Source organism: Eubalaena glacialis, chromosome 14, assembly GCF_028564815.1.
Source record: "Eubalaena glacialis isolate mEubGla1 chromosome 14, mEubGla1.1.hap2.+ XY, whole genome shotgun sequence".
In the NCBI taxonomy this organism is placed as follows: Eukaryota; Metazoa; Chordata; class Mammalia; order Artiodactyla; family Balaenidae; genus Eubalaena; species Eubalaena glacialis.
In genome coordinates, this window is record NC_083729.1 from 27,186,302 (window position 1) to 27,212,033 (window position 25,732).

Sequence of the window (25,732 nt, forward strand, 5' to 3'; positions counted from 1 at the left end):
AACATTTTTACTGGAGTATAATTGCTTTACAATGGTGTGTTAGTTTCTGCTTTATAACAAAGTGAATCAGCTATATATATACATATATCCCCATATCTCTTCCCTCTTGTGTCTCCCTCCCTCCCACCCTCCCTATCCCACCCCTCTAGGTGGTCACAAAGCACCAAGCTGATCTCCCTGTGCTATGCGGCTGCTTCCCACTAGCAATCTATTTTACATTTGGTAGTGTATATATGTCCATGCCACTCTCTCATTTTGTCCCAGCTTACCCTTCCCCCTTCCCACGTCCTCAAGTCCATTCTCTAGTAGGTCTGCGTCTTTATTCCCGTCCTGTCCCTAGGTTCTTCATAACCTTTTTTTTTTTTTTAGATTCCATATGTATGTGTTAGCACACGGTATTTGTTTTTCTCTTTCTGACTTACTTCACTCTGTATGACAGTCTCTAGGTCCATCCACCTCACTACAAATAACTCAGTTTCGTTCCTTTTTATGGCTGAGTAATATTCCATTGTATATATGTGCCACATCTTCTTTATCCATTCATCTGTCGATGGACACTTAGGTTGCTTCCATGTCCTGGCTATTGTAAATAGAGCTGCAATGAACATTGTGGTACATGACGCTTTTGGAATTATGGTTTTCTCAGGGTATATGCCCAGTAATGGGATTGCTGGGTCCTATGGTAGTTCTATTTTTAGTTTTGTAAGGAACCTCCATACTGTTCTCCATAGTGGCTGTATCAATTTACATTCCCACCCACAGTGCAAGAGGGTTCCCTTTTCTCCACACCCTCTCCAGCATTTATTGTTTGTAGATTTTTTGATGATGGCCATTCTGACTGGTGTGAGGTGATAACCTCTTTGTAGTTTTGATTTGCATTTCTCTAATGATTAGTGATGTTGAGCATTCTTTCATGTGTTTGTTGGCAATCTGTATATCTTCTTTGGAGAAATGTCTATTTAGGTCTTCTGCCAATTTTTGGATTGGGTTGCTTGCTTTTTTGATATTGAGCTGCATGAGCTGCTTGTAAGTTTTAGAGATTAATCCTTTGTCAGTTGCTTCATTTGCAAATATTTTCTCCCATTCTGAGGGCTGTCTTTTTGTCTTGTTTATGGTTTCATTTGCTGTTGCACAACTTATCTTTTCCTGTCTTTCTGTGTTCTTATATTGAACGTTCTTTCTCTTGTAAAAAGGATATATTAGTTCTTTTCTAATTCGTGTTGACAATCTTTGTCTTTTAATTGGAGAATTTAGTTTGTATACATTTAATTACTGGTATTTGAGAGGTTCAAATCTGTACCTAATTCTGTTTTCCATTTGTCTCATCTCTTTCTTCCTTTTCCTTTCTTCCCCACCCCCACCTTTTAGAGTATTTTTGATTATATCACCTCTAACTTGTTTTTTTATATATATTTTGGAAAGAATGTTTTCCTATGATTTTTTAACTGAATAGTGAATGAAAGGAAAATAAAATGCACCAAAAGTTAAGTTTGAGATCTAAAATGTTTTGGTCTAAATTCTATTTTCACATAATAAAAAGTGAAACTGTATACAATACTTATCTGTAAGCAGTAGAAAAGTCAATCTTCAGATAGAAACATTTACAACTGGCAATGTACTATTTGTGTTTGAGGAAGGGATTAGGTTCAAAGTGTTTATTTTTCATTCAACAGAATCTCTGAATTCATGTCCAGAAGATTGTACTTTTGGGCAGTGTCTCCAGAGTTTTTGAAACTAAACAAATACAGCTTTGTATGCAAAACAAACAAACAAACAAAAAATCTTGGTTAGATTAAAAAGCACTTAAAGTTTTTTTGTTTGGATTTTTTTGTTTGCTTTATTGTTTTCAATTGCAGCTGTAATTGTTGAAAATTGCTATGGTTTCCTAACTTAAAATATTTCCTAACTTAATAATTATCAGCAGCATTTTCTCTTAAGTAATTTTTTTTAATCATTTCAAGCAAAACAGTTTATTTTAAAGTAAAACATTCAGCTTTCTTAATTGTCAATTTGAAGAATTATTTAAATGTTACAAGTTTTTCAGTATATTTTAGAATATTTATGAATGTCTATTGCACTTTTGTACAGTTTTATTCATTGCTGTTAGAGTGCAGAATATACTTAGGTATATACTCAAGTAGAATAATTTTTTTTTTTTAATTATTTATTTATTATTTATTTTTTTGGCTGTGTTGGGTCTTCGTTTCTGTGTGAGGGCTTTCTCTAGTTGCGGCGAGCGGGGGCCACTCTTCATCGCAGTGCGCGGGCCTCTCACTATCGCGGCCTCTCTTGTTGCAGAGCACAGGCTCCAGACGCGCAGGCTCAGTAGTTGTGGCTCACGGGCCTAGTTGCTCCGCGGCATGTCGGATCTTCCCAGACCAGGGCTCAAAGCCGTGTCCCCTGCATTGGCAGGCAGATTCTCAACCACTGCGCCACCAGGGAAGCCCTCAAGTAGAATAATTTTTTACTTTCATATCTTCAAATAGTTGACTGCAAACAATTTTTCTGATTTTAAGAGTAATATGTCCTCAATCTGAAAAACTTAGAAAATGTTAAGAAGTGAAAAAAAAATCATTTATCAACCAGCCAGTTGCTATTTGGTCTATTTCTTTTTTAAGTTTTCAGTATTTAAGTGTTTTAATAAGATCATATGCTTTTATCTTTACTTTTTCACTTAGTATTATGATTGTACCATACATTTTAAAAGATATGTTCCTAATTATGGAGATAGACTCTGTCCTATGTTGTTGTTGCCGTTAAAAATGTTTTATGAATAAACTTGTATATAAACATTTCTTTTCATCAATGATCATGTCCCTAGAGTAGATTCTAAGACATTTAATTACAAGATCAAAGGATATTAGCAGCTTTATGGGTCTTAACAACATATGTGAGCTCCTTACTTTCCAGAAATGTTGTACCAGTTTCTGCTTCCACCAGCACCCAATGAGACCTCCTAGCTCCTAACATTCTCTCCAAAAAGAAACTCATGTTCATATTTTTCTCTGTTAATTTGATAAGAAGAAAATAATATTTAATTTGCATTTAATATTAGGTTAACTTCTTTTATATTTATCTCCTTTCTTCTGTGAGATATTTTTTTTACCTACCTGAGGTAAAGTTTTCCTAACTGATTTATGTATACTAAGGATAATAATCACTGATCAATATTTTATAAATGCTTTCCCCATTCTTTAACTTGCCTTTTAATTTTATAGTGCTGTTATTTCTTTCATTGCTTTATACTTGGCCATTTTCCCTGTTCTGTTGTGAACAATTGTATATTTATATTTCTTATAGTATTTTATCTTTGTGAGGTTTTTTTTTGTATTTAACTCTTTCATACATCTGGGATATAAAAATGAATGTTTTCTTGCCCATCAGTTTGTCCTTTTCTCTTCATTCATTAAATTGGAATTTGAAAATTTCAAATACATGTTCCTGCATTATAAATTCTACTTTTTAAACTGCAGCGCAGCTTTAATTTGACTGTTGCCTTCGGATGGAATGGGAAATGGCTAGGTTACCAGCTGTTTTTCTAGCTCAGCTCCATTGCTTCAGTAGTTCTTCCTCCCATGCTGTGGCTGTGAGTGCTCAGCCTTGTGTTTTGGTGATGATGTGATATACCATCGTTCTAAGATCTTCATAAGTGTTTAGTGAGGGTCAGGAAGAGCCTGTGTGAGTAGACACATTTTCAACACAAGGTTGGGTCAAAAAATCTTCTAAGAAGCTCCAGCTGAGACTAGAAGAGCTTGGAGGACAGAGGAACATTACCTAGGTGAAAAATATGACCTGAGATCTGTGGGGAAGGGATGGGGGGAGGGTGTCCTGGCATAATAGATGCCACTAGCAAAGATTTGGAGACATGAAATACAGCATGAATTTGGGGACATAGTAATTAAATTAGTTTCAATTGAACATGTGTGATGGGGGAAAAAGTGATACATAAGATATAGCTAAAGAGGTAGGCAAAGGCTGGATTATGGAAGGCTTGCTTGCTTTTGTGTTCAACAGTATTATGTTTAATGTTGCCATTACACACCTATTGTGTGCCAGACTTTGTTCAAGGCTATGGACATACAATGATTAGCAAAACAGACCTGGTCTCTGCCTTCTAGGAACTGCACTTGCAGGGCGCAAGCAGTAAATACACAAGTAAACGTTTCAAAAAGCATATGACCACAGATCATTATGCTGCTGCAAGGGAAAGAACAGAGTCAATGAGAGGAAAGAGGAGGGAAAGCTCATTTATCTCACCTGAAGGGTCTCTTAAGAAATGGCATTTGAGCTGAGCCCTGAGGAGTGAGTTCCCCATGGAAGAGTGAAGTGGTGTGGAGCGTTCCCAGGTGGAGTTGTAGGAAGGGCAAAGGCACTGAGGTAGGAAAGTACTAGGTGCATTCAGGGAGGTGAAAAAGACCAATGCCTGGTGCTTAGAGGGAGGGAGGCACAGTGAGGGATGGACTGGAGAGTTGGGGATGGAATGTACAAAGCCTCACAGGAGACATTAAGGGTTTGAATATCATTCTAAGAATAACTGAAATAGACTGATAGATTTTAAGCAGGACAGTGATATACTATATTTCATCATTTCTAAGGTGCATATTTTTTTCACACTTTAATATTGGGATGCTTCTTCCAGTTGATGTGATTTGTTTAAAAATAAGCAGTATGAAATACTTGAATTTGCAGAGCCTTTTTTCTTTCTCTTTTGATGGTATATAAAGTAAACTCTTAGGTTTGATGTTATTCAATACTCTATATTTTTAAAGTGTATATTGCCCAGGGTACATTTGAAAATGGGATTAGAGGGGGGAGAGAAAACTCAGGGTGTCTTCTCAGATGTTGTTCAGACCAAGCATATTGGTAGCTCAGGCTAGAGTAGTAACAGTATTATGGAGAGAAACGAATGACTCAAGAAATGGTTTGGAGAGAGAACCTGGTACTGGATTAGAACATAATGTTGGTTTGGATGTAGGGTAAGGAGCAAAAGGGATACTGAGGATAGATCCCTGGTTCTGAATGTAACAATTAGATATTTGGTGGCACTATTTGCTGACATGGTGAAAAATTAAGCAAAAAAAATTTTTTAACATCAAAAGTATGATTTGGGTGTATTGAGCTAGAGTTGCCTTGAGATGTCCATGTGGGTGTGACAGTCAAGCAATTGGATCAAGTTAGAACTGGTGTTTGAAAGAGAAGTCTTTGCTGGAGATACAAACTGGAAGTCCCCAGATATAGATGGTGTTTGAAGCTTTTAGAATGGATGAGGCCATCAAGAGAGACCATGCAATGAGAAGAAAAGAAGGCCTAGGACTAAGCCCTGAAAAACACATCTAGGGGTCAAGTAAAAGACAAAGACTGTGGAATGTGGCTAGAGGATTAAGAGAAAACCCTGGAGCATATAGGACCATGGAATCTAAGGGAAGAGCCTGCTTTAAGAAGAGGAGAGTTGTCAAGTGTGTTAAACACCACTGAGAGATCTATTAACATGACAATCAAGAAGAGTCCTTTGGATTTTACAAAATGATGACCTTATCAAGAGCCGTTTTGGTGGAGTACTATATATGAGAGCCACCCAGGAGCGAATGAGAACTAATGGAGTAGACACAGCACATGTAGGAAAGTCTGGAACCTTGACTGTTAAAAGGGGTGAGAAATATGGTTCTAGCCGAAGGGATTGTGTGCCCTGAGGCTCTTTGTTGTTTTTAAGATGATAGCAGGAAGTGTTTGATCCTGATGGAATGATCCAGTAGACAGGGAAAGGGCAGTAGAAGATGCAGGGGCAGAGAGGCCAGCTAGAAAAGCAAATAATCTGAGAAGTATGGATGAGCTCCAGAAGGCACTTAGCATGGGCCTTGATACTGTTATCCCTGGAGAAAAACTGAAGAGGCTTTAAGCAAAGAATTATTTGGTTGGACTCTTTCAATAGGTTAATCATTCTCTCTTTGTGGAGGATGGGTTTGGAGTGGCTGTGAGTGGCTGAGAGCACAAAACCCGGTAGAATGTCATTGCAGGAATTCAGATGAGAGATGAGGAGGCCCCAAGTAAGGTTGGAGAAGAGGGGAGAGATTGGAGATAGAACAAGAGAGAAAATCGGAGGAGTGCGATGCTTGTATGTGGGGAGGTGACCGAGGATGAGTCCTGTGTCTTTGGATAAGTTTGGGATTATGATGATAGTGATTTTAGGGTGGTTTTCCACTAGGGTATCTTTAACTGTGGCTGGTGAATGTATGTTATTCATGTAATGACTGATTAAAATCAGAGCAGAGTTTAAGTTTTGTTTCTCGGGAACTTCTAGCTATTCCCAGATATCATTTGGGAGGCTGCTCTGGGTAATTTTTAAAGAATAATTCAAGTAAATCTCTTTTAAAGTAGTGAGTTTCAAGGCTGGAAAAAAAAAATTGATCTCTCATTGGCCAGCCTTGTTTTCCAGAATTTGGGGCTAGAAAGTTGGATTTGAAATAACTTGCTATACCTCTGTCATTTCTCGTTGCTGATCTTAGGCCACTAGCTTTCAAAACATACTTGTGACCATCAAGGTCCACAGGTTTTCTCCCCAACTTCTTCTCTGTCAGGCAACAGCATGGAAGTCAGACTCTGCACAAGGATGTCGTCTTCTGTTGTTTTCTGGCTCATCCCCATTTCCCAGAACAAAGTTATTTTCCATAACAATAAGGCCCATATTCTTCAGCCTTGTTGACGTTGCCAGGCCTCAGTGGACCTTTTTTAAAAGGCTCTTTCCATATCCTATTGTGTTGTCTGGACCATCTCCAAATCCAGTTTTTAATTTCCTATTGGCTAAATTTTATTTTTTTTCTTTAGGCCTGCGCTCATCTTCCGTTTAATCCTGGCTTCTCGTCTATGCTGTGAGAGAGACCTTAATCCCTTTTGGGCCCGCAGCCATGCCATTTAAAAATTCCTTTGGGCAGCTATTCAGCTGGTTTAACATTGTTCAGTCCCACTTCTTGGCTGGGATTTACCGTCTCCTGGTCTCCTTCTGTTCCATTCAGTAAAGAGTCTGAGGGCTGCATTTCTCCTGAAGCAGGAACCCTACATCCCTTCCAGTGTAAGCCCCCTTTCTTTGGCTCTGTTCTCCTAAGAGTCTAGTGCCAAATATTTAACCAATTCCAATTGGTCAGGAAGCCTTGGGCTGAAACAGTGGGTCATTCCTTCTCATGGAGAGATCCAAAGAGCACCAATGCTGGACATGGTCCTGGGACATTCCGTGGGTTACACATCCCTGGTGCTTGATGGGTCTTTCTTTGCAAGGGTCTCCTAGAAAAATAGCATCTTCAGGACCTACAAAACCTCAGATCTTTAGATTTCAGGTATGATGATACTTGATGTCAAGGCCTTGTTGAAGGACAAGAGGAGGTTACTTGATTAAACTGTAAGTCAGTAAGTGGTAAGTCGAGGAGTATGTGTTCTGACTTGCACCTTCGTAGTGGACACACTCCAGTGTACTTGATGGGCTCACAACTGGGTTAGTTCTGTTCATCCTCTCAGTTTTATAACCATGGTGGGAGGCAAGAAGATGTGGTGGATACAGCCACAAACTTAGATTCTGAAGATTGTTCCTTCATTAAGCTCTGCTCCTTTGCCAGTTGTACCACTGATTGACTGGGTAACCTTGAGGCAAGTTACTTCTCCTCTCTAGGCCTCAGTCTTCTGGTTCTTAAAATGAAGAGATTGAACTGAATAATCTTCAAAGTCCCTTTGAATTAAGATAAACCTTATCATTCATCTAAAAATGCTTTGATGGGGACTTCCCTGGTGGTCCAGTGGTTAAGACTTTGCCTTCCAATGCAGGGGGTGCAGGTTCAATCCCTGGTCGGGGAACTAAGAACCCACATGCCTCACAGCCAAAAAACCAAAACATAAAACAGAAGCAATATTGTAACAAATTCAATAAAGACTTTAAAAATGGTCCACATCCAAAAAATCTTTTTAAAAAAAAATAAAAATGCTTTGATGATAGGAAGGCTTTTTCTTCCCAACCATCCAAGAGCTGTGGGGATTTTCCTATGAGTCATCCCTTTTCAAAAATGACACCCCGTTCCCATCATGCACCTCTCTAGAGAGCCCTGGCAGCAGAAGGAAGGCTCGTCAGAGAGCTCCTTCCTTGAATACATGGATATGTCTTGCTCAGAATAAGGAAAAGGAAAAGCAAGAAAACAAAGGTAGGAGATGTTAAGAAAGTGAGAAAAAGACTCTTGTTAATTCAAAACAAAACAAAAAACTGAAGAGCATATCTGAAAAGAAGAAAACCACATCATTTATTTGACAGAATATACCCAAATACCCCTTTTCCCCATGCACGTGGACTTTTCTGCATATAACACAGACCATCTAATGGAATCATTGAGGTTTTGTTATGAATTTCATTGTTGAGGTCTTTGAACACAGTTGTAATTTCTTGGTTAGTAAATAAAGTTTACCTGACCCCAGCTCCTTTTAGAAAATCATGTTTCCTCTCCATACTTTCATGTTATTCCATAGTTCACTTTACCTACGTGAGAATCGAAGGACATGGTACAAGGTTGGAGTTCTGCTCATATATGTAGAATCCCTAATAGCAGTCAGTAGGTTTTGAAAAACTTTTGGTCCATTGAGAAAATGGACTAAGTAAAAAGCATACGGACAAGGAAAATTGATCTACCAAGTAGGACAGTGGTTAAGACCCTCAAAGTGTGGGCCTGTGGGTCATTGACAACATTGCTCCTTTAAAAATGAGACCCTGGCAGTTCCGTTCATCCAGGACTATGCTCTATTTCTCTTTCTGACATTTAGGTTATCTTGTTATTGGAGAATTCACATCAGTGATCTGCTTTCCTTGGTCTGTGTAACTTTTTCTTGAATTCATTTCCATTGAAATGGTAATATTTATATCTGCCTTGCTTAGTAAAATATAACTAACAAAAACTTGCATGAGAAATCAATTTTTACAGTAGTGTATCAAATTCATCTGGGTTGTCAGCTGAGAGATCTCTGGACAGTTACTCCTGTATCACTTACCTGGTGGACAGTATGACTGGTGATAGATAATATCGTGCATGGCTTTTACAGATGCCCAAGCAAAATTCTTTTAGTAATTTAACAGAGTCATCCTTCATTAAGCAAAAAGAAAATCTGTGATATATGAATCATTCAAAATTTAGTTTCATATTCAAAATTCAACTTCAGCAAAAATGGGGTGGCTTTTACTCATCCATTTAATGAAGTTTGCATCTCGATCGGGCTTTTATTCTAGCATAATAATAAATTTTCTTAACATTTAGCTTTATTCTTAGAGTTAATCTTAGTTGTAGCAGTTCTTATAAATCTATTTATAGACAGGACTAACAGTGGGAAAAAATCTCTGAGAGCTCATGTCATCAAAAAAAGTTCTAATGAAATGATGTTTTTTTAAAATATAGGTCATCAGAGAAGTGAAACAAACATCCTCTTATTAAGCTATTACTTCACCTCATTGTTGAAACATGAAACTGCTGAAAGTTAGAGTATATCATTTTCATAAAATATTAGTTGTTGAAGAGCTAGTCTCCAGGCATTTTATGTTATTTTTCCTATTCGTTGAAATCCAAAATATTGCTCATCTAAACTTTCTCTGTTAATCACTATTACAGTAAGTCTGAGACTGCAAGACACCCAGTAATTCATAACCGGCTCAGGATTTGTTCACCTTAAGGTCAGTTATTCAGTCCCTGAGCTGGCAATCATTAACAAGAAATCGTCATCTGTAAGTGCACAGAGTTCATAAAAAGGAAAGCAAGAGCTTTTACTTCAAGAATCTGGACTGAAAAGCCACCAGGTTTCCAGGCGCTGCTTTCCCTTCCTCCTCCTTTGCTGTCCACTGTCCCATTTCGTAGGGAATAAGTTGCTGGTGAGGTTTAGTTGAAGGTTCCCCACCCCCAAAAGTAGCCCTGATAAGCACGGTAATGTCCCCAAACACTCTGAGAGCACAAAGAAGGGTCCCTGAAATCTGCCACACAGGAGGGACCACACAGGAGGTGTCTCTTGGGCTGACCAAGGGCCAGGGAGAGTTTCTGAGCAAAGCGAACAGAGGGGAGAATTTCTAGTGGAGGAAGAGATGTGCACAAAATCAGTGAGAAATTAAAGACTCCAGGGTTTTCAAAGAACTCTAGTGCATATCCTCATAGGACTGGAGCATAAATTAGGAAGGAGGTTGGCTAAGAACCATGGCCAGACATTCAGCCAGACGCCAGATGATGAAGGGGGCTCGGGGCTCTGGGCTCTGCTAAGGAGAGTGGTTGGTATTCTCTAGCCGCGAAGAGGTATGGAACATTCAGAGTGAAGGAATGTCCCTGGCAGGTTTGCAGTTTGGTGGAGAATGGATTAGAGGGAGGCAGACAAGACCAGAGATAAACCAATTAGGAGTATGAGGACTATCAGGAAAGATAAGAGGGTATGATTGGGGAGGGATGAGGAGTAGGAGAGAGGGAAGGATTGACACTAAGGTTCATGGCTGGGGTGACGCGTTGGGTTCTCGGGAGAAGGGAATACAGGAGAAATGGTGAGTAAGTTCACTTACTATGAACATGTCCAATAGATATTAGATAAATGGTTCTAAAGGACAGAGGGCCAGCCCTTGAGAGAGACTGGGAGACCATCAGTACGTAAGTGGTAATTAAAGCACTTCTGAGTTTCTTTCCAGCCCTTAAATCCTGTGGTTCAGTGAATAACGGTAATCTCTTCAACAAGTGCCCATTTCAGGAAGTCTAAAATTAGCAGTGGCCTGTGTGAAGTGACTTGATGACACAGTGCAGTTACCCTTCTCATGGTTGTGATTAGTAAATCAGTTGTGATCCTAGCCTGATGCTGACGTTGAAAATCCATCAGGGCAAATTTATTGAGTGTCTTTGTGTTAGATGCTGCAAGGGAGATTCATTTTTTTAAGATGTGAAATAATTTCATTGAGTTTTTCCATTGAAGTTGAGGTAAGATGAAGAGGCAAGAAAGGAAGGATAGAGGTGAGAGGGATTGCTCATGAAGTTTAGGAGGTGGGGTTTAGTAGGAAGACAGTGAATGTGGTTTTAGGCTTGGTAAGTTTGAGATGATAATAGAAGATGAAATGATCAAGAATAAGAAGGATCCTGACCGGAGACAAAGTTCTGGGGCTTTGTGCCCTGTGAAGTCTGGAGAGTGTGGAAAGGGTGGAGAACAGAGAAGAAGGGAGTGCCGAGGATGAAGCAGATCCCAGGGAGGGCTGAGCCCTGGCAGACACTACCTTCAGGCTGGAAAAGGGTGACAGTGAGCCAGAGTGGTTAAAGGTAGAACGAGAATAATACTCTGCCTGGGGTCATGAAAAGGGAGTTCAAGGAGAAGATGTTGACCAGACATAGAGGTCTAGGGTGATGATGATTGACTGGGAAATGATCATTGAACTTAACGATAGGTTGGCCATTGGTGTTTTTTCTCAAAGGGGTTTCGTGGGATAAAGAGTTAGAAAGACAGATCGTAGGTCATTAAGGGAGGAGTAAGAGGAGGAGGAGTAATAATTATAATAGTAATAATAGTAGGTAACATGTACACTTCCTACATTTCATGCCAGGCAATGTTCTAAGCACTTTATACATGTTATTTTGTAAATTATCATAGTAATTCTAGAACTGTACTAATATTATTAATGTTATTAGTATTGTTACTGTTTCCTTTTTACTGTTGAAGTATATTAGGAGATAAAAGCAATGCACGTAGATAGTTCTTTTGATATGTTTTGCAATGATAGAAGGAATGGAAAAACACGGTTGGTGACATCATGGTAAAATGAAAGCTTTTCCAAGAGATTTTAACATTTTTGAAGGCAGTGAGGGAAGGAGCCAGGGAGGAATAATCGAAGATGCAGGGAGAAGGATGAGCAGGTGGGGCTATAGGAAGAAGAGACTGGTAGGGATGGAGAAGGGGCCCCGGACACAGTTTTGAGTTGAGAAAATTAAGAAAAGTTTGTAGTCACTCATATTTTACAATTCAGAAGTGAGACAGTCTCTGAAGTTATGCTTGATAGTGTTGGACAATTAGGAAGAGAAGTGAGAGCGCTGCTGAATATCATTGCATGCATCTTCTTTTTCTTCTTGAAAAATTTTTGACTTGGCGTTTAAAATTTTAGAAAGAGAAAACTCAACTTTATTAGTATGAACTCCCCCAAACTAAATTCTGTCGAGTGCAATTTAACTTGTCATTTTCTTTATCGTTTGTTATCTTATTTCTTTATTTGAACATAAACGTGAAATCCTCTTCACACGTATTTGGATGCCGTAATTGCATTTTCTCTTGATTGTTTCTCCAAAAACTTGTGTTTGGGGCCTGTGTAGTCCAGAGGCAGAGAGGACAGGGAACCTGGAGGGTGGAATGTGCAGTGTGGCCATAAACAAGGAGAATGGGAGTGATGGGGATGGGAGAATGGAGAGGAAAGTGAGTAGCTGGGAGGGTAAAGAAGAACTGTATCGAAAAGTCCATTTGTAACTTCACAATTGAGACATCACTTTTATGAGAACTTTTTTATTAACAGGGGATAGAAAGCACAGGACTACTATCATCAAGTTTATTATAGAGAACAAAGTGAATTTACAAGTTGGCCACTGGCTAATCAGTTGGAGCAGCACTGACATTTAGGACCTGAGTGGCTATAACTTGGTGACTGGAAATTGTTTCTTGTGAATAAAGTCTTTTTTCTAGAATAACTGGGACTGGCTGGCTGCACCGCTGAACTTATCAGATCAAATCCTCCCCCTCCCCCTCCCCCCTCCCCCTCCCCTCCCCCTCTCCCCTCCCCCTCCCCCTCTCCCCTCCCCCCTCCCCCTCTCCCCTCCCCCCTCCCCCTCTCCCCCTCTCCCCTCCCCCTCTCCCCCTCTCCCCTCCCCCTCTCCCCCTCTCCCCTCCCCCTCTCCCCCTCTCCCCCTCCCCCTCTCCCCCTACTCCTACCCCCCATTCCCAGCCCCTTTCATGGGAATGCTGTTTAGACTTGACCGAGGTTATCTCTAGGGTTGAATAAACCTTTGCCCAATGCTTTCAGCTCCCAATTCGCCAGGTAGAACTATTAGCATTTACAGCAATCAAAACAGGTGACAATACTTTCACATATTTCTGCTGTAGGAATCTCCTCTCCTTGGAAATAAACAGTTGAAAACATTTAGAAAACACTGACCGCGGGAACTGCAGCAGTCATTTCAGTTTGAAAACATTTCCTGAGGAAAAGTAAATGTTTTCTTTCTCATAGAACCCAGTATTTTGTCTAATGAGACACGTTCATCAAAACATTTTATGTATATGTAAAATGTTTTAGAAGTTCATTCTGTGTAAACATGATCATCTCATACTAATCGGGGTGTGTTGAGCACCTCTGTCTATCCATTAATAGCTGGTGTTTGTCTGTCTATGTTTTGTGTCTCATGGTCAATGTCTTTTTTGCAGATATTGATGAATGTGTAAACAACACTGTTTGTGACAGTCACGGGTTTTGTGACAATACAGCTGGCTCCTTCCGCTGCCTCTGTTATCAGGGCTTTCAGGCCCCACAGGATGGGCAAGGGTGTGTGGGTGAGTTTTTAGATTTTTTTCTCCCGACATGTTTCATATCTCTCTATCGGAAAGAAATCAAAGTCATCAACCACAGGAGAGATGGAAGCAAGACAGTTGGGCAGAATTGCATCATAATTTGATCTTGTCGTACGGTTTGGAGATGTGCAAAAAGATCCTGTGGCTTCTGAAATGGTTAGGGACATTCAGAAATAGAGAAGCGTAACTTTGGGTTTAAATGCATATTAAAAAGAGCATCTGTTTAAACTCTTAGCTGGGTATGCGGAACGCTTCAGTCCCTCCTGCACAGGAAATAGAGTCTGGTGTGTGGTGGAGCTTGTCTGTCTTCAAAATGCACCTCCCTTAGGCAAGTGCATTTAAGGAAAAGTGTTGGCAAGAGTTTCTGTTTCCAGGAATGACACCCGTAAAATGATGCTTTGGATTGTGCAAGCATATTTCTTCAATCTGTTCTGGGATTGTCGGAGCTGGAAGGAATCTTGAATATCATCAGATGTCCTAGAATATGGTCCAGCACATGCTCACGTAAAAGAAGATACTTTATAGTTCATGTTCTGATCAGCCATGATTTCTTTAAGTGAAATTCATTATGAAACATTTGCAATTAGAGCAGTTAAATGGGAAGGAGGGTATTCATTTCATAACTTCACCGATAACAAGGCTTTTTCTTTATTCTTAATTAAGGAGGAAACCTCTGGTCATTACATGGCAGATGACACTTGAGGAGGAGTCAGTAACTTTTTAGTTTGGAAATTTGCAGTTAAAGCACCAGTTCATTTCCCATCCAGATTAAACTGGAAAAACAAAATCTAGAAATTGAACAATAAAAGCACTTGAATAGTAACCGCCTTTAAGCTAACACTGTCATTAACACTTGTTCCAATTCCTGCTGTAGTCTCCTTTGCACTAAAATACAAGTGGTAAAAACCATCTGCTATTCACTAAATATTTTGACTTAATAGGTTATGTGGTCTGGCCCCCACTTAACCTTCTCAGCCTCACCACCTGCTTCCTCCCCATTTACGTTCCTTCAGCATAAAACTGCTTATGGTTGTTCACATAACTGGGAAGTTATTAGGCTGTTGTTTGCTCCTTCTGCTGGGAATATCCTCCTGGCCTCCCCTTCCCTGAGCCTGGATCCATCCCACGCGTTCCTAAAGCTGGAAGTTAGATGTCATCTCCTCCCAGATACCATCCCTGCTCCACTTCTCACTCCAGCTGAGCTGTGATCCCTCCTCCTGCTTCTGGAAAACCTTGAACAAATTCTATTATAGTACTTACAACCTTTTTTGCAATAATTTAATCATGTATGTACTGCCTGCAGCTGCCTTTTCCAAGGCAATACGCTCTGTGTGATTGAGAATTTTGTGTGTCTCTCTCTCCTTGCTGGGCCTAATGTTTGGCCTGTTGTAGGTGCTCAGTAAATGTTAACTGTTACCTAATGAGGTATCAGATGTCAAACCACTGACACCACATAGCTCCTGGGCTCCTGGTTAATGTTCATTTCTAACCAGTCAGAGGAGCACACCGAACCCATGTTGATGCTTCATTTTGACCCATAAAATACCACCCATATAGAAGGAATATTTGTTATGTTAATGAACCCAACAAATATCGTTATATTTGTCTGTTTCTTCTCTCTTTGAAAAATATTAACTGAACACCTCTTATATGTACCTCACCACTCTGGGTGTTCTATAGAGTTTAAGAGATGAATCAGCCCTCTGGGACCAGCCTTTGGCCACATTTTTCCCTCTGCTTGGACCCTGGCTGCCCACCCTTCTTATCTACGCATCCTTCAGGTAGAACTTGGCTCCTATATCACTTCCCTAACCCACCCCTGCACTTAAGGTCCACTGTTCCATGCTGTCATCATGCTCTGTACTTTTCATTCCTAGCACTTCTCCTGGCCTGTATGATTATCTGATTAATTTCCCTGACTTGACAGTAAGCTCCCTGAAGGCAGGAGTTGGGCCTGCCTGACTCATTATTGTCTCCCCAATCTGACCCATAGAAGTAAACTATAAAATATTTTTTGATTGAATGTACAGTCTGGTAGGAGAGATTTCGATAGCCTTGGAAATATTACAAGTTAGAAAGTAGAAAATTCCATTTGACAGTTACCTAAAATTGATAAATGCAAACTGGCAAATTTCTAAAGTCAATTTTTCTGGTCTAAATTATGACTGTCCAGGTTGATTAAATATACCAACTGTCTGCTTTACTTTGTCATAATATCTTTACATAAGCAAAACTCAGCTCATTGGATTTATATCTGTTTATATACAAAGTGAAATGGAAAACCGAGGTAATTATCCAAATAAGTCAAGAGACATAAACTTTTTGTCCAATTAACTGGAAATAGCAGGTGAAAATAGTATTTTTTTTCCTGAATGATTTGGATAATTGCTCAAATTTTTAACTTTGTATAAACCATCTCAGAGTGTGCTCATGAAAACTGATGTTTGTACATGTTTAATCATGTTTAATGCATAAAATACATGAGCACTTCAGATGCCAAGTCAGGTACTTTGTTTAACTGGGCACTCATTAATAAAATTTCTTCAGAGGAGAATGGGTAAAAAGTAGTATTGGGCAAGGGCAAACATAAAATTAGCCTTTCTTTATGGCTATGTACTTAAATAAAATGGACTTATCTGTGAGTTTTTAGTGTTTTAATTAAGTATATTTAAGTACAAAAGAAAAATATCTGCAAAATAGAAATTACACTGTGGAACACCAACAGAATTTTTAAAGGCATCGTGAAATCACTGAGAAGTTACTGGACCAGTTTGTTTCCCATGAATGATTAATGTAGCCCAGTGACTACTTACAGGGGTTGTTCCTTCATTTCTCAAAGGGATACACAACCTGAATTCTGGTTGTTAAGTTATGGACATTTTGGCTGCTAGGAAACTATAGTTTTAGACATTTGAGTAGATTTAAAACAATTTCTAAAAATGCACTTAAAGAATCCTGCAGTTTCTGAAGTGCCAGTGCTGCTAATTTTCCTTGAATTAAGAACTGAGAGAGAAGTGTCGTATTATTTAAGACCTCATTATGTCAAAAAGTCAGGGAAGAGAAAATTAAACAAAGTGTACATACGATGCTTGCAGTACAATTCCGAGTTGTTCCTTAAAGCCAGGATCGGAGTTTGGAAACTTTGCTTTGTGTTTTCATGGTCCTTTCACACAAACCAAAGCTTTCAGCCCTGCCTCTGGGAGCCCCTTCCCCCAAATAGCTGAAGGGTTTGATTGCTCCCAGGGGGTCACCTTGTTTCCAGCAGACACCACTAGTCTTGGCACAGCTGGTAAAACAAAGAGCTGTCAGGAGTGAGGAACACGTCTGACTTGATCTGTGCTCCCTTTTCCAGATGTGAACGAATGTGAGCTGCTCAGTGGCGTGTGTGGTGAAGCCTTCTGTGAAAATGTAGAAGGGTCCTTCCTGTGTGTGTGCGTTGATGAAAACCAGGAGTACAGCCCGATGACTGGGCAGTGCCGCTCCCGGGCCTCGGCAGGTAAGTGACACTGTGTCAGGACGGAGGGCTTCTCTCAGGGACCTGTACCTACACAGGTTTGGGCCAAACACTCTGGGAGTGAGGAAGAAATAACCAAATATTTTAGCGCCATGCTGTTTCTGGAAGCTTCCATGCTCTTTCCGAGCCTGCTTTATCAGTGGAGTTAGGATGTGGGTGATGACTGTTGGAGCTACATGGCCTCTAATGTGCTTTCCAACCCGGAGACGCCATGGGTAGGGTGAAGGATCCAAAATGATGAGCACATTGGCTGGGAATTGCCTAAAACTCAGAGCCCTCAGCCCAGGCTTTAATATGGCAACATCTTATTAAGTTGCATAATTCTTCTTTCTTGGCCCTTGGAGAAACGTATTTTGACACTTCTCTAAATTGAAAGCAACATAAAGGCCCCTCAGGATCTACAAAGACTTCCTTCCACTTGGAATTCTTAAGGTGTTTTTTGGGTTTTTTTCCCCCAGAATTTGGCCTAGAGAGTGGCTGTGATTGTGTTTGTTTAAAATTCGATTGAGGCTGTGTCGTCATGGCACATATTGAAATGGAGAGCTGATGCTTTTCCAGATAAATCATCAACTTCCAGATCACCGTTTTAGTTTACGCCATGTGGCTAAAGCATGGTTGTATTTTGAGGGAAGCAGGAGACTAAATGGTCCTTTGAGACCCAAATAAAATGAAACATAGACTGTGTTACTATCTTGCTCAATCCGGGTTGATTTTATCTATGCTTCTAAGAAAGCTTTCCCTCTTCCTCAATAGGGTACACTTGTTCTGTGTGAGATAATTATCTTTGCAAGCAGTAGGGAATAAAATATAACAATATTTTCATCCACACACATTTTCTTCTCAATGATTAAATATAGAAAGGTGATGGGTGCAGAATTAAATGTACGGGCAGTAATTCAAAAACACTATGACGGGAAAGAGAGTGTTTCTGGAGGGAAGGGTTGCTCTTCCTTCAGTTGACCACCCCTGCAACTCATGAGCCATAAAGAAAAGACTTTTCATTTTAGCTCTACTTGTAATGGAAAAAAACAAACCAAAAATTAAAAACCTGGCTGGTCAATAACAGGACTGGTGAAGTAACTGCCTTTTTCTTATTTGTCTTTGGTTCTATAGAGTAGCATCTTCCCCGTAGTATTATTTTGACTGGAATAATTCACATATAATATTGTATAGTCATTAAGTCATCTATGTGAAGGTTAGGTAGTCATGATAGATGCATGTTGTACAATGTCAAGTGAAAAAAAAGATACTCCAGTGATCACAATCTGTGGAGGGAGGGAAGGAAGGAAGATGTAAAAAGATAATTATTAGAATTAATGGAAATTTTAGGTTTTTCCTTTATTTTCCAAACTTTTTGTAATACTTTAAACTGGAATGACCAGGGTTCTGGTCTGCTATTTTGCAGCTGTGTAAGCTTGGGCATATCGTTCAACATCTATGAGTTTCAATTTTCTCACCTATAAAAGAAAGGTTATATTTACCTCACAGAGTTTTATGCTTTTTTTAAAATTATATACATAAAAGCCATTTGTTAATAACTAAGTACTATATGAAGTATTAAAATGAATTATTAAAATCCAAACACATAAGGGTTATCTATTTCTCTTCCTTTTGTAACCTCTTCTGAGATGGTGGGTTTTTTAAACTATGAGTACAGTTTTGCTGGAATGTTTTAGTAATGTCAAGAAGTGGTTTGTTCAGTTCACATAGCTTCAATTAAGGTACATGTCTGGGATCCTAAAGTTTGCTCATGTCTTTTTTAGAGATTAATAATGCTTTAATAGGATCATGAGACCATCTGAACCATTTTTGATGAACTGAATTAGCTCACTGTAAACTACTTCTTAAAACTTTACAGCGACTCTTTTTGTAAGGCTTGTTCCTCGTCTCCTATTTTTTAAGTTCTTCTGTAACCAAGTCCTTAACACCTGCTTTGCCTTTTTGCTCTCTTTATCTCCTTGTTCTCTCATTGACTCTTTCTGGAAAGTTCTTCCAGTCAGAGTTCACTAAGTACTCTCCTGCTTTTGCAAAGAACAGCATTTTGAATACTCAGCTTCGTAAAGCTTGTCTGCCAGTGAATACATAGTTTCTCTTTCCACTTAACATTATATCTGATCCTTTAATAGTTTCTTGCTTATTTTCCCCATAGTTCTCTGGCTTCTGCCAAATATTGTACATACTCAGTTGTTTTATTGGTCCATGTCAGTATAATCTGCCTTAGTAACTGGATAAGCTTATTAATTTGTATAGTTCCTGGCAATTCTGACTTCTACCATACCTCAATTTGTAGGGTTCTTGGCAAATTTGAACTGATTGTATGGAGTCTTAAGATGGTCTATGATAACATCTTCATTTTAGCAGTTCTCTATCCTGAGAGATAGATCAGCTATAAACTGCAGCAGGAGTTTCCCTCCCTGACTTCATCAGACTTCATCGTAGCTCATTTGTTTGAAAAAGGTGATTAAAACTGGAAATCATAAAAAAAGATAATACATCTTTTAAATATTTAAGTTTTAACTTAAAGCACGTAATGTACATTTATTCCCCAGTCTCCGAAGAAGAGCCGAGGTCTGTCTTCGAGTAGAAATCCATTTGCATTCTGTATGGGCTTGTCTTGCATAAACCACATCTATTATGCATTATCTGCACCGCCCACTTTAAAGGGAGTAAGAATTTAAAGGCCTTTGCTGAGTAAATAAGTGCAAAGTCATTTTAGGTTTTCATATTTTTTTTTCAATTTTCTGCAGTTGTCTTATCCATTCCTAGTTTGATAACCTTTTTTATTTCTTTTTTACTTTTTTTAACCTTAGTCTTTCTAAAGGTTTAACTTGTTCTAGAAACAACTCTTCTACTCATTCATATTTTATTGGTTTATATACTACTTAATTATGTAATTACAATAATCAATACATTGGCACAGTGTTTGAGAATGAACATAGCTGAGTCTCGGTTGGCATACCGCTCAACACGTCAGTACAGAAGTATGCTGACCCACCTGAGAACAGCCAGCTGGCTGTGAGCCTTCCACCTGCTTGTGGGCATTAGCCAGGATGTTTTTCAGAGGACAGGAGAACATTAGTTCATCTAACAAGGTGGTTAAGTGGAGGCTAGTTAAAAGTTTGTAGCATATTCCAGTCAAAGAATCTGCTGTTATACAGAACAAAACATTTTGTACCAAATTTAAGTTTTTATCAAGATAGGATTCAAATTAATTTCATTATATACATGATAGGCTAACAGCTTAGATCTCATCCCTCCTGGAAGGTAATTAGGAAAAGAAAGATACATTTGCTCTCTAGGCTGTAATATTTTTCCTCAGCTTTAAAATTTCCCCAGGGCAACAGACATTGCAACAAGGAGTGGTACCATCATCATCTGAAGTGGTATCTCACTGAGGACAGAACTGGGGCTGGATGTCAGCAAGGCAGATTTCAGATCAGTATGCAGAAGAACTTTCCAATAGCTAGAGAGAGTCAGCAGATAACTGTCTCATGAAATCGTGGGTGTTTCCTTAGAGGTGTCCGATAACAGGTGAGATACTCACTGGCTGGCAGAAGGGCTCCTACTTCCAGCATGACATTGTCCCAGGTGACCTTGAAGGTACTTTTGAACTTTAATGTCCTAGGATTTTTATTTCTAAAATATTGTGTATTTGTAATGGATCTATACCATAACCTGGAAGGTTATTACAAAGGTTATACCATAACCTTTGTAATGGATCTATACCATGACCTTGAAGGTACTTTTGAACTTTAATGTCCTAGGATTTTTATTTCTAAAATACTTCTTGGCTCCCACCTAATTTTTTAGGTCTGGTCTAATGTTTTCATTGCCTGGGCCTTTGGCCACTCATTTACATTGCTATACATTGCGTAAAAGCACCTGAAACAGAAATAACTAAAAAATGTCCATATCAGACCACTCATCACCTGTAAGAGGGTATGGCTATGAAATATAGCCTGATGCTTTTATTTCCTCAGTGCCTGTGATAATTACTCAATAAAAACTTTATGTCCTTGGGCACTCTAAGGGAAGCAGTAAATATTTAGTGTTGACAACTGCAGCCTTCAAGCCTTACACACAAAATGCTGTTCTCTGTCTTGATTGGTGCACAGAGGAGACTCTGTGGTGGGAACTGAATTTTATTTTTAAAACAGAAGGTATAATGAAAAGAACACAAAGATATATATATTATAATTAATGCAGGTGTGCCTTGCTTTAAGAAAACAAAGTAAACAAGATCAGAAATTATAAAACATGTAAATCAGGCTGATTATTTGCATTGTGTAATAATTGTTCTTCACTTTAAGACAAGCAAATAAACAGGATCAGAAATTAAAGATCTATAAATAAACAAGATCAGAAATTAAAGATTATTTGTATTATAAAATAATTGTTCTTTACACAGTTCATGATAGGGTTTCCTTAAATATCAGTTTTCTCTAATATATTTGAGAGCTTATTCTCACATCGCAAGCTAAGTCCTAGACTTCTACGTCTAGAAAGCACCCTAGTGTTTTTCCAGCCCAGCAACTTTATTTCCAGGTAAGGAAGCCGAGGCCCAGAGAGAAGTTCTAAATGTTATACGTAGGGCCATATTGCTAACGACTGGCAGAAATGGCCCAGGAACCCGACTCCAGGGTCTTTCCCCTTGATTCTACTTCTCAAGGCTGAGGACCCCATGACAGCACATTCTTCTAAAAATTGGCTTCCTTTTCACTTTATTTCTTTGTTTTGTTCTCGTTATTGAAACAATGCATGTTCTTAGAAAATTGGCAAATACAAAAATATATCAAAAAAGAAAATCCCCTGCTGTGTTACCGTCCAGGGATAATCTCTGTGACCATGTTGACCTCCAGATTCTTTGAAGGGGCATCCCTACCTCCACTGAACTGTCTCCCAGTTGATCCTCAGCACATTGAGATCGGGCCCTCAGACCCTTCTTCTGGGTGAAACTCTTTCCTCTTGTGACGGTAGTTTCTCATCTTCCCTCCCCCTTTCCCTTTTCTTGATTTCAGGACATTACTCTTCCCTGTGTCCTCCTACCTCTTGCACTGGTCTTTTTCTGTCTCATTCTTGACTCTTTCGCCATTCCTTAAATAATAACGTCCCAGAGAGTTGCATGGTTAGCCCTCTTTTTACTCTGTATTCTTCTCCTGGGATATTTTATCCTCTTCTCCAAGTCAACTTACTTGGAGTATTACTTACTTGGTGTGGATGACCAAGTGAATATCTATGCCTCTCCACCTCTCTCTTGAGTGCCACACTCCTATTTCAAGCTGCCTGTTACTGGACCTTCCTCCCAGGGTGTCTTGGAAGCACCTCTGCCTAAAGTTATCCAAAAGCAAATTAATTACCATTCCCTCTCCAACCTGTTACTCTCCCTGTGTACACTCATTAATTGTCAAACATACATACTGTAGATCCTGAAGTCATACTTTACTTTTTCTCTCCATCCATCCAAGCCGTCATAACATTCTGCTATCTCTACCTCAACAGTATCCGTCAAATCTCTCTGCTCCTCTGCTACCACTGCCCTGGGCCAGTCCTTCAGCCTGTCTTCCCTGGACTGTGGCACTTGCCTCCTGACTTCTCTCCCTGCCTCTCCCATCAGTTCCTGTTCCACATTGCTGCCAATTCACGTTGTTTTTTTTTTGAAACATACATCTGGTTTTAAACCCTTAAAACTTTCAGCTGCTTATTCCTGCCTCCAGCATGAAGTCCAAATCCATCAGCAGGGTAACAGGACCCTTATGCTCAGTCATTCATTCCTCTTTGTATTGTCTGTCACCCAGCTCACTGCTAGGCATCGTGCCTGACCTACAGCAGACACCGTAGCCTATTGAGTAATAGGCTTCTCCGCATTCGAGAATGTGTTCCTTCTCTATCCCATCATCTCATTCCCAGCTCGTTCTGCAGAGTAAGAATTATTCATTTTATCAAAGATATCATGGACCACACTTAATTGATCTATTCATACTTCTAGGTAGAGGGGACAGTACCCCTATGTGCTTTGGTTAAATTACAAGTAGAGCAAAAAAAAAAAAAAAAAGAGCAGGTCCCTGCTATCAGGGGACACTGTGCAAATCATCCTCGTGGTTCTGACAACTGAACCGAAACAGCGTGCTTGTTCTCTGTTCCTGGAGAGGTCCACTACAGGTTTTGTGTATGTACATGTTTTTTTAAAGGCATGAGACCACATATAATATCACTCAACCGTTATATTTGGCACAGTGGGGTTTTTTTTTTTTTTATGTGTTTAGGTAACCTGTAAAATAAATTAACTTTGGGAGAATTTTTTTTAAATAATTTCTGATTGGAAAAAAAAGACCTTTGGTAGGAAAAAAATTAAAGACAGTGAAACCACAGTATTTAGAATGCAAACATTGTAAAATGCCATAAAACTCCTGAGGTCTTATTGTGTATTTGTAATGGATCTATACCATAAATGTAGCTAAGGCTGAGGAAAATATGCTCATTTGTAATTTAAAAAAAAAAAAAAAAGGGTCAGATTTCTTCCCACCTTCAAAAACAAGAGTGAGAAGAGTTTACTACCAAATGATGCTTTTATTTTCATGAAGTTTTATGCTTACTGTGTATAGTATCTAAAATGAGTTTTTAATAAAGAGGTGTTGATATTTGAATGAACTGACATATCAGTTGAGTAAACCATGTACATAAACCATTTTATCCTCTTAATACAAGAGACACCCACACTGTTGCATTAGAAATGCATTTTGTATCCTAGAATTCACTACCAATAAGGCCTGTTTGTACAGTTCCTTTTAAACGTTTCCAGATATTTTACATGTCGCTGCAGATGTGGCTTTATTCTTGAGGTCGTCCTCACAGGGCCTCGCCATGCACGTGTGCCGGTGTTGTGACGGCTCTCATGCTGCTGTGATGTCATCTCCTTTCCGTCTGTGCTGCCTGTTGCACCTCGTCCCAGTGTGCGTCTCCCACTTTTCTTTCTCCGGGGCGCTTTATTCTGCCTTCAGGAGTCTCTTCTTTCACCCAGGTCTGCCCGCTTTTCTTCTGACTTCTCCAGTTTCTAATAATATTTCCATCATTGAGACTTTCACTTCTCACCCTCTCCCCAGCCTGTTCCTATCCCAGGCTCCTTCCTCCCAGTGTCTTCTAACTTCTTCACCAGAAAAAGCAAAACCCAAAATATCCTCCATTCCTCCTGGCAAGGCTGAGGCGACTCTCTTCCAATAGAGACTGGCATTGTCCTCTGCCTCAGCACCTAAGTCACAAACACACCTATCACTTGTTCACATGTTAATGCATCCCTGCCCCGTTGTCTTGTTCTCAAAATCAGTTCTGTGACTCCTTCCACAGACCACTTCTCCCCTTGCCCACTCTACCCACACAGACCTAAGGATAGTTGTACTTTTTACTCCTCCTCACCTCTGTCACACCTTACTTTCTAGCCAATTTTTTTTTAAAGTTTATTTTTCAAGAACTTGACTCAAAATGTCAGCTCCTCCAGGCAGCCTTCCAGGATTGCCTTGCCCCCTGACCCTTTACAGTGTGGCTTACACGCCCAACTTGCTTTCCTTGCACTGTCATGCCTGACCACCTGATTGACGTCTTTAAGGATAGGCACTGTGTGAAAGAATCTGCTTTGAAAGTATTTTTGCTCTTGTACTTCACTTTCTAAACTTTATTTTGACTTCTTCCACGTCTTTTACTATCTGAAGTTACCACCTTTCTACGATCTTCCTTTTTATTTGCATCCCTTCATGTTCAGTTCATTCCTATTGTCAGTGCTTATTTTCTGAAACTCAGCAATGGCTTTCTTTTAAATTCCACTTAAAACACACACACACTTCTCATCTTCCAAGTCTTTGAATGAGAAAACTAGGGGAAAAAATGAATTTCCAAGTTCTCTTTTACTCCCTTTGGATTATTACACTGGAATGCTTTTTCTCATAAAAGTATGAGTTGGTATAAAACATTAGTGCCTGTGGTGATTTTTAAAATAAAGAGAATAAAGCTTCCTGAGTAATCCTATTCAGAGTCATTTGCTGAACATTATTACAGACACAGAGTTTTATAAATCGGTGTCTTTTTCAGGACTAGGGCAGGTGTTTCATTTGGGGGCATTGTTTACTCACACGTATTTGTGATGTGACTCTTGGGTCACTGTCATCATCCTGTCTCAGAAGGATATGGAGGGGATTGGCATCTGAAGGCCTTCAGAAAATATTGCAAATGGAAAGTGAAAGCAAAGGCAAGGGCCCATTTAGAATGTTTGTGTCCACTCTAACCAAAGAAATGTTCCAGATCTCCCCACTCCAACAGCAAACCTAAGATTAGACATATTTAGGGAAAGACTAAAGCAGGAAATAATCCTGTAAGTGACGAAGCAAGAGAGAAGAGCTTCTAGAAAGGGCAGTTCACCAGTGGTACCTACTGCTCAAACCCTCTCTTTAATATTCAGAGCAAGGGAAGAGGGTCACGCTGTATGCGGCTTTGTCACTGAACTCTACATCAGCAGGATTATCTGCTGCCCCCTGGGCAAAGGCAAAGCAAAACTAACCCATGCTCGCTGAAATGCTAAGAAGCTGAGCCCCATAGAAGAGGTTTGGGGAGAGCATTAGGCACTGGACATTGGACCCAACCTAAATGTTCTCCTCC

General features: G+C 39.6%; 1 protein-coding gene across 12 annotated transcripts in view; it reads left to right on the forward strand.

Annotated features, from left to right (window-relative positions):
* Nucleotides 1–25,732, forward strand: part of LTBP1 (latent transforming growth factor beta binding protein 1) — a 419,947-nt gene that overhangs the window by 356,052 nt on the left and 38,163 nt on the right. For 6 of the 12 annotated variants that reach the window (XM_061210616.1, XM_061210618.1, XM_061210620.1 and 3 more), the window contains 2 exons: nucleotides 13,432–13,557; nucleotides 16,928–17,071. In XM_061210616.1, coding sequence (XP_061066599.1) covers nucleotides 13,432–13,557; nucleotides 16,928–17,071 — 270 coding nt within the window. The remainder of the gene's footprint in view (nucleotides 1–13,431; nucleotides 13,558–16,927; nucleotides 17,072–25,732) is intronic. The other 6 variants (XM_061210619.1, XM_061210621.1, XM_061210625.1 and 3 more) reach the window with 1 other exon arrangement.